Genomic DNA, 15,083 nt, shown 5'->3' with positions numbered 1-15,083 from the left:
AGCCCAAACTGATCAAATGGAATCATAGTCAGTTGTTTGCCTGACCCCCTCCCACTCTCTCTTCCCAGCATGATTTGTTCTGTGAAAAAGTTATTACGGGGTCAGGCGAGTGCAAGGACTATATTTAGTCATGAAAAATCCTATGTTCACATTTCATCTCTTCCAATCTCTAGCTCTTTGATTTTGGACAAATTACTTAATCTGTAGGAGTCTCAGTTACCCTGGTTGTACAGTAGCAATATGCACCTCCTGTATTATAGAATAGCTGTGAGATTTAAATGAGATGATGAATATGAAAGCTCCTGGGAGAGTTCCTGACAATTTGTATCCCTCAACATGCATTAGCTTTTTCTATTTATGCCACAAAGCTCCCTGAGATCTCTATTTGAAAGACTGCATAAATCCAAAACATCATGTCTCTTGGACATCATGCTTTGCAAAAAAACCTCTGCTAATAATGGAATTGAGTTGCAGACTGAGGCTGACCTACACAATTGACCATTCTCCCAAATGGAAAGAAATCTTCTCATGGTTCCTGCCGCAGCACGGAGGAAACTGCCTCTCTGGGATGGTGGCAGCGGCAAGGCGACAGCTGCGACTGAGCTGATCTGGGTCTCTCTCCTGTCCAGAGTTCTTGAATTTCTAAGGGTTCTCAATGTTTAATAACAGAAGTGACAGGGAGAGAGTCTCACAGAAAAAGACCATTGCACTAGAACTTTGAAGCCTGGGAAATGTAAAAGGTCAACTGGCTGTTACCTCATGAACGTAGAATATTAACCCCTCTCTTTTCTTCTACTCCCTTGTAAGGTTTAAATGTGATGTTCTCTAACATGCTGCAGTGTATGTAAGCCGGCTAGGTGGCAGCTAGGATGTCAGAAACAACTGAACCTCCACTTCTACCTGTCCCCCAACCTAGCGAACACTGGGGTCTTCAGGGTCTTTGGGTTTTTTTTTTTTTTTTAAAGGTAAGAATTCACACTTAAGAGAACTGCGGTTTTGCTTGGGACAGAATACTTAAAAATGAATTTTTAACACTTAAGAAATCTAAACCTTACCAACAAATATGATTACAACCGAAACATGTTTTAAGACTTTTTAAATTAAAAAAAAAAAAAAGTCCAACCACAAAGCAGACTAAAATCAAATGAGGGCTATGAGTCGGTCCCAATAGGCAATTCTACTAATTAGTTAAAAGGATTAGTTAATTTGAGTGTGAAGACGTTTTCCCCTAAAATTTTATTAAAGAGATGCATCTTCTCTTTAGGAAGGTCAAACAAATAATATGGTCACTAACCCATGGAGAAGATAAATATTTGTAGAATGAGTGAATGAACGTCCTATGGAGTTGGAATAAGAAGAAAAGACAGGCTTTTTGGATACCTTCTAAATTATTTAAATGAAATCTCTTTGCTGAGAGGCCTGGGATTGAGGTTCTGGCTTTCTGGAGAAAAAGCCTCTGTTGTATTTCAGCTTCAAGATGTGGTGTGTGTGCTCCATTTAAGGTAAGGGCTGGTGACCCTGGGTTCCTTGCCAAGACCTGGAGCAACCCACGTGTTGAAAGATGAGGACGAAAAACTAAAAGGAAGTGGGCTGATTTAGCACAGAGATGAGGCTAAGGTGGGCGATCATAAGACAGCATTCAAAGATTATAGAAAGGGACAACACTTCTCCTTAATTATGCTTAAACCAAAGAGAAATGGATTTAGGTTAGGCATTTAACCTAACTGAGCTCCTAGGTTAGGACTTAGGTTTTGTTGTTGTGGCAAAAAAGCACATCACATAAAACTTACCGTTCTCAAGTGTACAATCTATGCACGCTACTGTGCAATATGGAGGATTTTTTGACAGTAAAGTGAGTAAACCACGTTTATTTTCTTTTTCTCTCCATTCAACTCTTCCTGTTTGATTGTAAGAGTATGGTCTTTCCTTCTTTGCAATTTTGCAAAATAGCTCACACTCTGAATCCTTAGGAGAGATGAGGTCCTAAGGATTCTTTCTAGCCCAGACCCCATGGTAAGGCAGTGATGGGGCTGGCCCAACACTGACGTGGGCACACTGATGAAAGAATGTTCCAGCTCCCTGGGATAAGCGTAGAGAGGTACAGTTATGCTGAAACTGAACTCCTGAGCTTGTAAACTCTGAGTCTGGATCATTTGACTTCTAAGCTGGGGAGGGTGGTCATTTTTGCTTTGACCTGAAACCTACAGAATCTATGCAGCCCTGTCCTGCTAATTTTACCTTGGGTTTATATGCATTCAGCATTGACATCTCCACATTTTGGCCTCTGACGTGTTTCGGTTGCCTCTGGACAGGAGGTGACGAGGACTTCTGGTTATTGCGGCAGACACAGATGAAGAAGAAGAGCAAAGCAATGGCCAGAGGAATTGCAACACTTGGCACCAGTATGTACAAGATTTCCATTTTATTCTTCTCCTTGGAATCCTTCGAATCTGGGTACAGAAATAAAGAGCAAAAGTCACACTAGTTCCAATAACATGTATGATATTACATCTCATAGTTGAAAATGACCTCCGATTCTTCTATACACACAAATTCCCCAGAGAAAAAAGGAACCATTGCTTATTACAATTTGTTTCTATCAAACCTTCAACATAATTTATTGAAGTTTAAAAGTTTAAAGTTCAAGTGTTTAAAAATTGCAGAGGCCTAAAAATTGTGAAGCCTTTGCATGTGTGTGGGTCCCGCTCTGATGTTGCCTCTCTTTAGCAGCAGACCTGCATTGCCCTGACACCTTCAAAGTTAGACGTCTCAGGAATGGACTGTATATACCCAAGAGCATTCATGGGGACCACAGGGCTCTTCTTCCATTGGCTCCTAGCCCAGATCAACCACTACAATGCGCTCTTCCAGAAATCATGCCCTTGTCTTGGCTGGTTTGAACTTAAAGGGCCAGTCCTGCATCTTCCAGAATCAACGTCACTCAAGAATCCTGGTCCCAGGGTCCACAAAACCACTGGCCTGAAAATATGGGGGACCCGACTCAGTCTCTGATGAGCTGTGTGACCTTGAACTAATCGTTCACCTCTTGGGGCCTCACTTCTCACCTGCAAAAGTGAAGTATCTATTTTGGACGGTGTCAACAATTCCCTCCAGCACAGCATCATTGAATTACTTGACATTTTTTGAAACCCCAGAATTCTTCCTAAATGATTTCATATGAACCCAGGAATTATGAGTGCTAACACTCTGAAGTATATTTTTGTAATCTTATATATCTACTTTACCATTGCTTGGAAGAGAATATAATATGTATAGAAGGACATGAGGCATACTTTTAAAAAATCAATTTGAGTCTGACCTTCAAATACTTTGGGCGTATGATAATAAATTATTTGACTGACAAAACAAACAAGAATGATGGGCAATAATTAGAGGGGTTATATAATACATGCCCTGTTCACCAATAAACTCATCAACTATCTTGCTTTACGAAAATCCGAAGTGTGAAAATTCAGATTGACCCCAAATTTGGAGCTGATTATTTACTTAACCTAGAATTAACCATGCGTCCATTCTCTCATCCGCCCACTTGTTCAGCAAGTCAATAAACAAACGGTACTACCGCCAAGCACTATTCTAGGTACTGGGAATATAAAATTAAATACCGTGTGTCCTTTGCCTTTCAGGAGCTCATGGTTGGGGAAAGAAAACAGAGAAAAGATAATTACAATATGTTGTCGGAAATGTGACAAGGGAAGTAGGACTAGCGTGGTCAAGAGACCCAACGTCCCTCTAAATCGCGAGCTTCCTTAGTACATATCAATGAGAATACACAATACAGAGTTTATGCCTGCACACACTTGCTTTGGGGACCTGTTGTCCAGCGAGATGTAGTAGTAACTAAATCACACTGCCTTCTTCCGACACAAACAGACTCAACACACGAAGTAGGAGGGGGCTGTGCTGTGGGTTAACCCTCAGAGAGGCTTGGCGAAGAGTAATATCTACTTATTGAGTATACTAAAAATAACGGTTTTAGTATTTGCTGAGTGTTTCTAGAACAAAGTCATGTTAGCTATTATTATTAATATGGGCTAGGTACTGTTGGAAGCACTTTTCATTAAGTCATTAATTTTATTTTCACAACCAACCCCATGTGAGGCAGGTGCCATCCTTATGCCCATTTTTCACAGGTGAGGAAGCTGAGGGGACAGAGTGGTTAAGTAACCTGCCCCAGGATATGCAGCTAGTAATTAAAAAGCTGGGTCCTCTCCCCAGTTGGTCTTGCTTCATATCTCCTGCTCTAGACACCCCACTCCACTGCCAGGAATTTGAGAATGGTTGTTGTTTGGCACCCATTTCCTCATGGTAGGACTTCTCTTGTTTCACAAAGGTATGAAGGATGAGGGAGGTTTGAACAGTGGGGAAGGACACGGAAGCTTTCGCACTCCCCACTTTATACAGAGGCAGGTAACACCTAACCCAGGCGTCTCTGGAGGCCATTCTAGTCGTTCTCATCCTAGGAACTATTCTCAGTTTTGTAAGGATCGTGTCTGAATGTCTATGGGTGGATGGACAGAGAGAAAAGAAATCACATGGAAAAGTGCTTACCACAGGGCCTAGCAGATAGATAGATCTTCTATACCAAGAATATAATAGATCCAGAATAGATCGTCTATCTAAGATCTGTCTCTCTATGTAGACACTTTAGAGACAATATAGCAGAATAAAGGAACGGTGTGTCTTAGATTCAGAAACCTCTGAAGACTGCCTTTGTCGTCATCTGTGCAACCTTCAGAAGGCACTTAGCCTCTCTAAGCAAACCCATCTGCAAAATGCGAAGAGTAATACCTATTTCGTAGGGTTGTTGTAAACTGCAAATGAAGGAACAGAGGAAGTTATCTACTCTAGTACCTATTACAGCTCAGTCACTTGATGTTTAGCCCTTAGCGTAGAAAAGGATTCAGAGATAAAAACTTTGGGCAGGGAATTTTAAATAACCTTAAGCAGGAAACAACCTCTCTGACCCCCATCTCCTCATTTACTTAAGGGGAATGATTGCTCTATTTGCTTTAATCTGTTTGGTTTGTGTGAGAGATAATGTTCATGACAAAACTTCAGAAAATTGAAAACTTCCACACAATTGTCGGATGCTATGATTATTAACATTATAAAAACACTTCCAAATTTCTCAGTACCCTAGTGTGTGCCGGGCCTGGGGGGTAGGGGTGGGATGGGGAATCCCTCTTGTTATTCTTGGATTTTCAGTGAAATCATTATGAGGGTAACAATTACAAAGGAATGAGGTTAATTTAGTACTCATGTAACGCTAGTCATTTTTCTGGCCCAGATTTTCAGCAACAAGAGAAAGTAGGGCTCTCACCTGTCTGGCAAACAAAGGAGTCTATTCTGTACTCATTCCGTATTAGATTATTCATGGAACGCCTGCGATTGTGAACGGGAGGTCTGGGACAAATGTCCCTGTGGGTCTGCACCAGAACAAACTTTAAGAAGCTGAATCCTTTACAGACAGGCAAACTTGGCTCCTGCTGATTACACGGAGGATATGCAAATGAGCCCACAGCGTCTTCTTGCCAAGGGAAATAATCAAGCAGAACAATACGCGGCCATGTTGGAAGTGACTGAAAACAAATTCCGGCCTCTTGTCCACCTGAGATACGGAACACTTACTTGCCCACGCACCTCTCTCCGCATTAGGCCAGAAGGGAGTCAGTCTGGCTCAAAAAACTTCATGTAAAAACAATCCACAGAACAACTAACCTTACAGAAGATCAGAAAACTAACATTTGTTCAAGCTCTTTTTAACAGCCTCACATTTTTATTCATCACTTTAACCGGGTACTTGGTGTCCTCTCGATTTTACATGTGGACAAATTAAAACTAAGAAAGAACAAATAGGGGCGCCTGGGTGGCACAGCGGTTAAGCGTCTGCCTTCGGCTCAGGGCGTGATCCCGGCATTATGGGACCGAGCCCCACATCAGGCTCCTCTGCTGTGAGCCTGCTTCTTCCTCTCCCACTCCCCCTGCTTGTGTTCCCTCTCTCGCTGTTTGTCTTTATCTCTGTCAAATGAATAAATAAATAAAATCTTAAAAAAAAAAAAAGAACGAACAAATAATTTGACAAAACCAGAAAGTGGTGGAGTCTGGGCTGGAATGCAAGCCTATCTGTCTTCAGTGCTTCTATGCTTTCAAAATTATATTACTAATAAAAATCAAAATACTGTATGGAATTGTTCTTCATCATTGTCCTTAAGATTACAAGGCTCCCTTTAATGAGGGCTAATATCTGGTGGGGATCACACTATTAAACAGAATCACATTAGAACAATGGACACTTCTTACTATTCACTTTCAAGGGTAATGGACACCCTCAGTGCATTACAAAGAAACCTGGCTGGAAATTAGAACGGTGAAGATTTTTAATGCTTCAAAATAGCTTCAAAATAGCTTAAAAGTTAAATGCACATATTAGTTACATCAAGTTAAATACTTGGGATTTTTGAAACCAACTATGTAGTCTGGATCACATGATTAATTTCCTTTTAAAAATCAACAATTTGGTATCACAGTTCACATCTGACATTCCTATTTTATTTCTACAAAGATATTCAATACTTTGATTAGTAATTAAATATAAGGGAGAAAATACTCCTTTCTTATCCTGAGGCTTAAAACAAGGTAAACATGATTTCTTATTCAAGAAGTACTTTCATAAAGTGAAACATCATCTGGGATATTACTTTGAGTTAAAACAAAAAAATCCTTAGATCTTCAATTTGGCAAAGGTGGGGAAGAAATCTTACAGAACCTTAGAATTCCGAAAATAATTAAACAAACAAACACACTGAATTATAATCTTGTCTGAAAAGAAATAAAAACCATTGAAAACAAATAGGAATTGCTATCATCTATTATTTGAAAACTACAAAGTCACTGGGTCTGTAGCAGATAGGAGCCTGCACCGGTGATATTTAAACATACGCCTGGAAGCCAAAAGAGAAAAGGTGTTAACCAGATCTTCAGTTGGTATACTGGGTCCACCATTAGGTCTTTCAATTTAATGACGGAAATACCAAGAAGATGACCTGTATTATGTATTCTCAAATTAATTCTTAAAAAGACTCTGATTGCCCATATATAGTGATTAAAATTTCTCTCTTCAGCTATTTTTTTTAAAGATTTTATTTATTTATTTGACAGAAAGAGAGAGAGAGAGAGAGAGAACAGCAGGGGAGCAGCAGAAGGAGAGGGAGAAGCAGGCTCTCCCCTGAACAGGGAGCACGATGTGGGGCTGGATCCCAGGATCCTGGGATCATAACCTGAGCCGAAGGCAGACGCTTAATTGACTGAGCCACCCAGGTGCCCCTCTTCAGCAAATGTTTTAACCACAATAACCACAATGTTTTAACCACAATAAGTGCTCATTTTTGAGCACTTGAGAAAAATCCTCGTAACTGGAATCCACATGAGTTCACTCTAAGTTTCTATAAATTCTTAGGACCTCAGTTTTCTGCTCTATAAAAAGGAAAGACCTGGGTTAATCTTTTCTCTTTTATTGAAAAAAGTTGAATTACGGTAAGAAAAATTAACAAAATTTGCCGTTTTGAAGTAGTACCCATATGCACGTTATTGTACAACAGATCTCCAAACCTTTTCCATCTTGCAAAACTGAAACTCTATACTCACTGAACAGTAACTCCCCATTTTCCCCTCCCTCTAACCCCTGACAACAATTGGTCTACTTTTTGTTTCTCTGAATTTGATTACTTTAGATACCTCATACAGTATTTGTCTTTATATGACTGGCTTATTGCACTCAGTAAAATGTCCTCAAGGTTTATCCATGTTGTTGGATGTGTCAGACTTCCTTCTTTTTAAAGGCTGAATAATATTGCATTGTACATATATACCACATTTTCTCTATGGATTCATCCATCAGTGGGCTTGCTTCCACCTCTCAGCTATTGTGAATAACGCTGCTATGTACAGGGGAGTACAAATATCTGAGATTCTGCATTCAGTTCTTTCGGGTCTATATCCAGAAGTAGGACTGCTGGATCATGTATCTCATGGTGGTTTTGATTTGTATTTCTTTAATGCCTGATGATATTGAGCATCTTCTCATATACTCTTGGCCATTTGTATATCTTCTTTGGAGAAATGTCTGTTCAAGGCCTTTGGCCCACTTTTTAATTGGCCTAAATTTTAAGTGCCAAAATTCAATAGGTTTTATAAAATTAAATCTCTTTCATTTCGATAGGATTATTTTAGAGTGGTAGACCATGCACATTTAAACTTTTAGCAAGACATTTGATCAACTGACCCAGGATATCCTTATGGACCAAAGATGGAGGGTTAGGTAATAATATTATTAGACAGATTTGTAATTTACTGTGTGCTTATACCCTAATAGTGTTAATCAGCAAATTAACCTCAAATTGTAGAAAACTAAGCTTGAGTGAACTTGCCTGTTTGACATTATCATCAACTACTCGATGATGACATATTTATCAAACTTGAAAATGACCCAAATCTAGGAAAGATACCTGACTATAGAAATAAAATTTTATTTTTATTTTTTAATTAAAAAAAATTTATTTATTTATTTGACACAGAGAGAGAGACAGAGTGTACAAGCAGGGGGAGTGGCAGACAGCGGGAGAAGAAGAAGAAGGCTCCCCATTGAGCAGGGAGCCCAACAAGGGGCTCGCTCCGGGACCCTGAGATCATCACCTGAGCCAGAGGCAGATGACCAACTGACTGAGCCACCCAGGCGCCACTACAGAAATAAAATTTTAGAGGCTCATACAAAACAGGCTAAAATAATGACCCAAAACCAACAGTTGAAATTTTACAAATAAATATTATAGCTTGCAGTTAGGTTAAAGCTCGTTTAAAGAAGCCTATGATTAAGCAAATCTACTAAATAATTTTTGATGTAAAAAAACCAAGAAAAAAAAAGAGGAAAAAAGAAGGCTAATGAAGACTTGAAGGCTCAGCTGGAACAAGCAACAGGACAATGAAATTGCTCCAAAAAATGTTATATATGATACTTCTTAGCAAAAAGAAAAAAACAAAAACAAAAACAAAAAAAACCCTTCATCGGCAATACTGAGTGATGATCAGAAACATCACAGTCTTCTACCTTCATTGGTTTAAAAGCACCAAAAAAGGTATCTTCTAAGAGCAACATTTCTAAGAAAGATTTTTAAAAAATAAGAAACATTCAGGGGAAGAGGAAGATGGGTAAGGAAAGGTTAGAAGAGCTACACGCTCTTTAGACCAAACTAAAAATTGAACGAAGGATTGATAGGTACCTTCAAATTTGGATGATAAATGATACCAGAGGTTACAGACTGGATCTAGTACATAGACTTGCTCCTTACTAGGGTTGTGTTTTGTTTGTTTGTTTTTTTTTAATTTGAATTCATGGCCACCATTTTTTAAAAATCAGGAGATTTCACATATAAGTTTTGGTTTCAGACTTACAGATTCTGAGCAGTGGGAGCCAACCCATAACCTCTTCAGGGTGGTGATATGTCCCTGTCTCTGAAGGTCTCTGGCAATGTTCAAACAGAGGCTGGATGATTTTGATGGTTCCCCTCAAAGTTCTCTGATTTTATAAACCAAGTCAACATACCTTATTTAGGCCCCTATTGTACTTCTGACTCTCTTGTGAAGCAACTGATTTAAAGCTAGTGATAATATTTTCCCTGAGTGTCTTCAGATCCAGTATCAGTCCTTTTCTACTCAGCTCCATGCTGAGGCTGACCTCTAAGGACAGTATCAATGGGCACCCTTGCCCTCTGGCTTCCAGTTAGGTTCAGCCAATGGGAAACACCGGCGGGACAAGAAGAATTGCCCAGGGCAAGAAGAGTATGGCTGACATGTGTGTTCCAGGCTCCCTTCTTGCTGAGTTGCAGAAGATTGACTACCTCCCTCTACCAAAGGCCACCGCCTTTGGACAGCCCTCTTTTCATTCTCAGCTCTGCTCCATAAGGTAAGGTAACTAACCATTCCTTTGACTCTTCAAGCCTAGGATGGTAATGCCTCCCACTTCTGCTGGCCCTCGGTTCTTCACCTTATTGGTTTCCCATAATTCTGCCAACACCTTCATAAAGTCTCTTTATAAGATTCTCCATGGTATGTTTGCCTGTGTATTTTTGTCTCCTGCCAGAACCGTGGCTGATATAAAGTCAATAGCAAAGATCATTGTGGTGTTATATCAGAATTCCATCACCAAAGGGTTAGAGTGACAAGGAGCCCTTCCCATTGGCATTGTGGTGAGCCAACAGAGTTAAGAGCTTCCCAAAGCTTGTTGCTAGAGCAGCTGACACACTGGATAAATGACTCAATATATTTTAAGAATAAAAAAAACCTTTGAGAAAAAATTATTTTATGGTTAAAAATGTTTATGGAACATGACTTTGTTATAAGTTTTGGGTAACTATTGTTCTTTACTTTGTCAAAAATGTATAGAGACTGGAGAATATACATCTTGAAAATCTCTGTAGCATAAAAATAACTCTTCCGGAAAACTTCAAACCATACAAAGCAGTGCTCTATTCCTCCCTCCGTTCCCCCTCCCCACCATCCAATTCACTGTAATGTTCAATTTTGGTTTGAAGAAATGGCTGAAAGACAAATTGCCTTACAACAGGTCTTCTATGAAATATGGGAGAAGGCTGCTGACAGAGTGAGTTAAAAACTGCAGTGTTCGCAATCTGGAAAACATCTGCCTTGCCCCGAACTGTAAACCACCACATTGTAGAAAATGGTTTGTGACAAAGCAGAACCCAGGGCGGGTGTTTGTAAGGTTATGGGACAAGTCAGGGCTATTCAGGCACAGAACTGGGCACTGTGCCCTTTGGCAAACTGTTGCAAGCCAAGGACTTAAAAGGAAATACAAAAGTAATAGGCCAGGTATGAAAACTGCCAGTGGAGCCAAATGGCCCCCTACTTTTCTTATCGGTGGGCACTCTGTGGTGAAGCTCATCGAGGAGTCAAAACCATACCACTGCTTGGAAGTTCTAGCTGTTTGGTAGAGGAAGAGACCCTTTATTGAGGTCTCTCAGGCATGCCAAGTCCAGCGGCCTTAATCTAGACTAAAATAAAGGACCGAGGTTTGAATATGAAAGCACTAAAACAATCAAGATTCTGCCTCCACATACAATTCAAGAGAGGAACAAATGGGGTACCTCAGTTAGTGGGGGAGAGAGAAAGAACAGAAGTCACGTGGTAGAATATAGCCAAAGTAAAATGGCCAGATCCTGCAAAAGCTGCTCCCAGAGAAACAGGCATTTTCCACAGTTCTTCCCCAGGGCTGTGCCGAAAAGCAATGATAAGGGCTACAGTGAAACTGTGAACCTGGGAGGTGTGCCTAGGTGCCAGTTGGAAAGAACATAGGCAAATGTTTCTTTTTCAATGTAGTTTCCACCCAACCCACGGTATTTGGCTTGGAAGGTGGCCACAGTGACTAGAGGTAAAGGCGTAGTGAATGAAGGTTTGCAGGCAGGCTCTCAGGGAAAATGGCCAACTCTGAGGACTGGGGACCTGGGGCTGCTGGGAAAGGAGGAGAGCTGGATTTAACGGGAAATGGGCAAATGCTGTGAGCCCCACATCTGGGCTGAGGCTGACAGGAGCACCTAGGGTCTCTCAGAGTAGATGACTTTGTGGCTGGGGCCTCCATTCCTGCATGTGTGGGGCTGCAAACAAGAAAATCAATGGACAGCATCCCTAAGACCTAGAGAATCCATAATGATCCAAGGAAAGAGGAAAATGAGAAAGAGGAAACGGGAGTCCTCTGAATCATCTAGAATTTGTTCTTTAGGTAGTTGTGCCATGGTAGAAAGAAGACTGGACCTACAGTCCTGTGGACCTGGTTTGAATACTAGCTTTAGGAAAAACCACATCGCCTCTGCTTCTCCATCAGTAAGATGGAGACTATAACTTTATCCTGTGGTTATCATGAGAATTCATTCATTGAACACATTTTATTAAGCATCAACGAAGTCATAGGTCAGATGCTGGTGTTAAAGAACAGACAGCAGTCATCATGAAAATGCCAAGTGCATGACAGTGCACATAAATGTTGGGAAGTATAAAACAGTGCTTAACGTGATTCATATTTTTTCCATCTGATTGTTTCACTAGATTGTAAGTTACACGAGGGCACGCTCTGATATGCCCTATTCACAAAGTCTGAAGCATAGTAGAAATTCAACACATACTGAGTTTCAGGGAATGACTAAATAACTAACCATTCTAATTGTTAGATGCCTGGGATAGGAAAAAAAAGACAGGATGAGAGGTCAGGGTCAGGTCAGGATTATTATGACTATCGAGGGGCAATTCCAAGAAGCCTTGCCCAGCAACAACGGCTGATGCCAACCTGTTTTCTTCTTTAATTCTCACCCCGGGGAGCTACTGGCCTCCCAGCAGCTGCTTCTTGATCAATGTCAAGGATTCCCTGTGCCTTTAATGGATGTACTTGTGGCTTGACTTGAAGAATTCAAGAGGAACTGTTTTCTTTCAACATGAAATGAAAATGCTCTTTTTGATAAAAATTATTATTGTAAGTGGAGAAAACTGCCTTGTCATCTCTAGATTTAGCATTCCTCTAAATTTATCTCTTCACACGATGAGAACTAACCAGTGGTCAGAATGTTAACTTGTCCTCTGTGGACTGATACTCAGAAAGAAATAGTCTCAGAGTTTCTAACATCACTGTACTGATTAATACCACAATAATACAGAGTAATACTAAGGTGGATTTCCTCATCAGCAAGGGAACGCTTGTTGGATGCCGTAGCATATTATGGGAATCTGTATACTGGAATCCAGAGGCACACTACTGTCATTCTTTTATCTATTTCTGCAAAAATCTTTAAATGGGAGCTAGCAGCATTCCTGAGCTGTGAGCTTTGAGTTTGGCCAGAGCTATATGTAGATAGAGGAGGGTTCAAGGTCCAATCTCATCATTTGTGTGATGTAGGCCAGTCCTTCAACCCTTCTGAACCTCAGTGGACTACATTAACAGCTACCCCACAGTGTGGATATGAGTTTTAAATGCACATGAATATGTAACGCATGGAGCATTGTGCTGGGACATGGTAAGTGTTTTGTGAGATGTAGGTGATCTTTCTCTCTCTGTCCACAGTCTGAAAGACTGTTTAAGGATTTCTTTCATCCCTCAGAGTGTGTATTTGGTCTGATTGCTTCAGGAAGCTCACTGAAATGAAAACCATACTTTTTAAGGTACAATTTAGAGTCTTGATTAAACTAAACTAATTGTAATAAAGCTTGAATCAGCTTATCAACAAATCTTCCAGTTTATGAGCAAATTACCTCCCTACTTTTGCTGGGTATTAGTTGGAAATTAAGGGTCAGAAGTCACCCAAAGGACAATAGCATTTACCCAGATAGGAGCGAACAGTGTATTTCTTCCCTAAAATAATTCATTTGGTCTCCTGAAGGACACACATCAGCATTCTGAGATAGCATGGTAGAGTAACAAGAAGATAAGGTTAGTCAGACAGACATGCCATTAGGTAGTTGGGTATAACATCATCAACATAGGGTTAATACCCATCACAGTGTAGGGCAAGTACAAATAAAGCCTATGAAAACCCCAAGTACCATGCCTGACACATGGAAGGTGCTCAGTTAGTGATGATTTTTACCCTTGACTCTCTTACAGATCTTTGGACTTTACCTGGTTTATGAGAAGGGGTGGACAACTAAGGAAATGATTATAAATCTATATTTTATTTTTGTTCTTTTCCTATTAATGTTGACTATAGCATGTGGGAAAAGTCATGAATTATTAAGGGCACACCATTTAAAAAATACTGGATAATTTGCTTTGAAGTTTCCAGTGGTGGCTCTGGAAGAGTTTTACTTCATAACTTGTTCTTTATGCTGCATATGAAGGCATTTTAAAGCCCAGCAACACAAAAGGGGTCTAGTCACCTCTTTCTCAAACTTGGCATGTTTAACCACCCATAAAATCATTTTCCAAGAGAAGACAATATGGTAACAGGTAACACATAAGAATGAAATTATAGAATAATAGTTTCCCAAATTTTCATCACTAAGGTTCCTTTTTAACATTTTTATTACTTCTTCCTATGGACTTCTTTAGTATGTTTTAGCTTCCTCTTTGTTCCGCAACATTCGTGCTAACTTCTGTTGCATCATACTCACTGCATTGTGATCGTAACGTGAATCACATTTTACTTCTCTTTCAAATCCCCTGGTCCACAGTGGGCTCTCAAACAATATTTGCTGAACTGGGAGCAAACATTCCACTCTCTGTGCTGACGACATACCAATTATAGTAGAGTCCTCTTCATATATTGACTCTATTATTTGTTAAGCATTTACTATCTTCCAGACATCATAGAGTTTTTTTTTTTAAAAACCCCATTTATTCTCCCAATACCCCCCAGATGGATGTTATTATGTCCATTTTCCTCCTGTGGCTTTCCCTGAAGTGACACTGGACTCTATGCTGGGAGAACCCAATTGACATCATCTATGAGAACAAAGACCAGGAAGAAGAGTCAAACAGTCCCAAACTCCGGGTTTCACCCTTATTTTCATTCTTTCTCCTGTCCTCCAAACATTTTTCTAGAAAATGGAACAAATGGAGTCAGGAATTTCATTTTCTTCCCACAATTCTGCAGCACAAAAGGATGGCACAGAGGACACGTTTATCTACGCATCGCCCTGGATGACTAGGGACACCTGTGGATTTATCCCACCTCGTGGGTGTTGTCAAGGACAAGCGGCAAACAGTTTTCTTTCGGCTCCCAGTACACCTGTTGTGCTAAAATAGGTGCCCGTGGACATGGACCACGTAATATCTTTTTCTACATGACAGTGAGGAGCTGGTTCCCTTGTGCCTGTTATACCCACTAACCACAATGGCTGCGGGAATAAAGCAGTTTGCTCCCTGAGAGTGTGCGTTGGTACCCTAAAAGGTGTTTTATGTAGACACAGCAAGGTTTATCTGCCCTAGAAACATAGTTTTGGATCTAGCAAACACTATCACTCTCCTTTGCCCCCTTATCAACTCTTCTAAGGGCAGGAGGACAGAG

The 15,083-nt window shown here is 40.3% G+C and overlaps 1 protein-coding gene across 1 annotated transcript in view; it reads right to left on the bottom strand.

Moving 5' to 3' along the window:
* ROR1 (receptor tyrosine kinase like orphan receptor 1) overlaps positions 1–15,083 on the bottom strand; it is a 411,073-nt gene that overhangs the window by 15,985 nt on the left and 380,005 nt on the right. The window contains exon 9 of the mRNA XM_034641368.1: positions 2,239–2,450. Coding sequence (XP_034497259.1) covers positions 2,239–2,450 — 212 coding nt within the window. The remainder of the gene's footprint in view (positions 1–2,238; positions 2,451–15,083) is intronic.

The sequence above is a fragment of the Ailuropoda melanoleuca genome, chromosome 2 (genome assembly GCF_002007445.2).
Source record: "Ailuropoda melanoleuca isolate Jingjing chromosome 2, ASM200744v2, whole genome shotgun sequence".
Lineage (NCBI taxonomy): Eukaryota > Metazoa > Chordata > Mammalia > Carnivora > Ursidae > Ailuropoda > Ailuropoda melanoleuca.
This window is presented reverse-complemented; position numbering and strand designations above follow the sequence as displayed.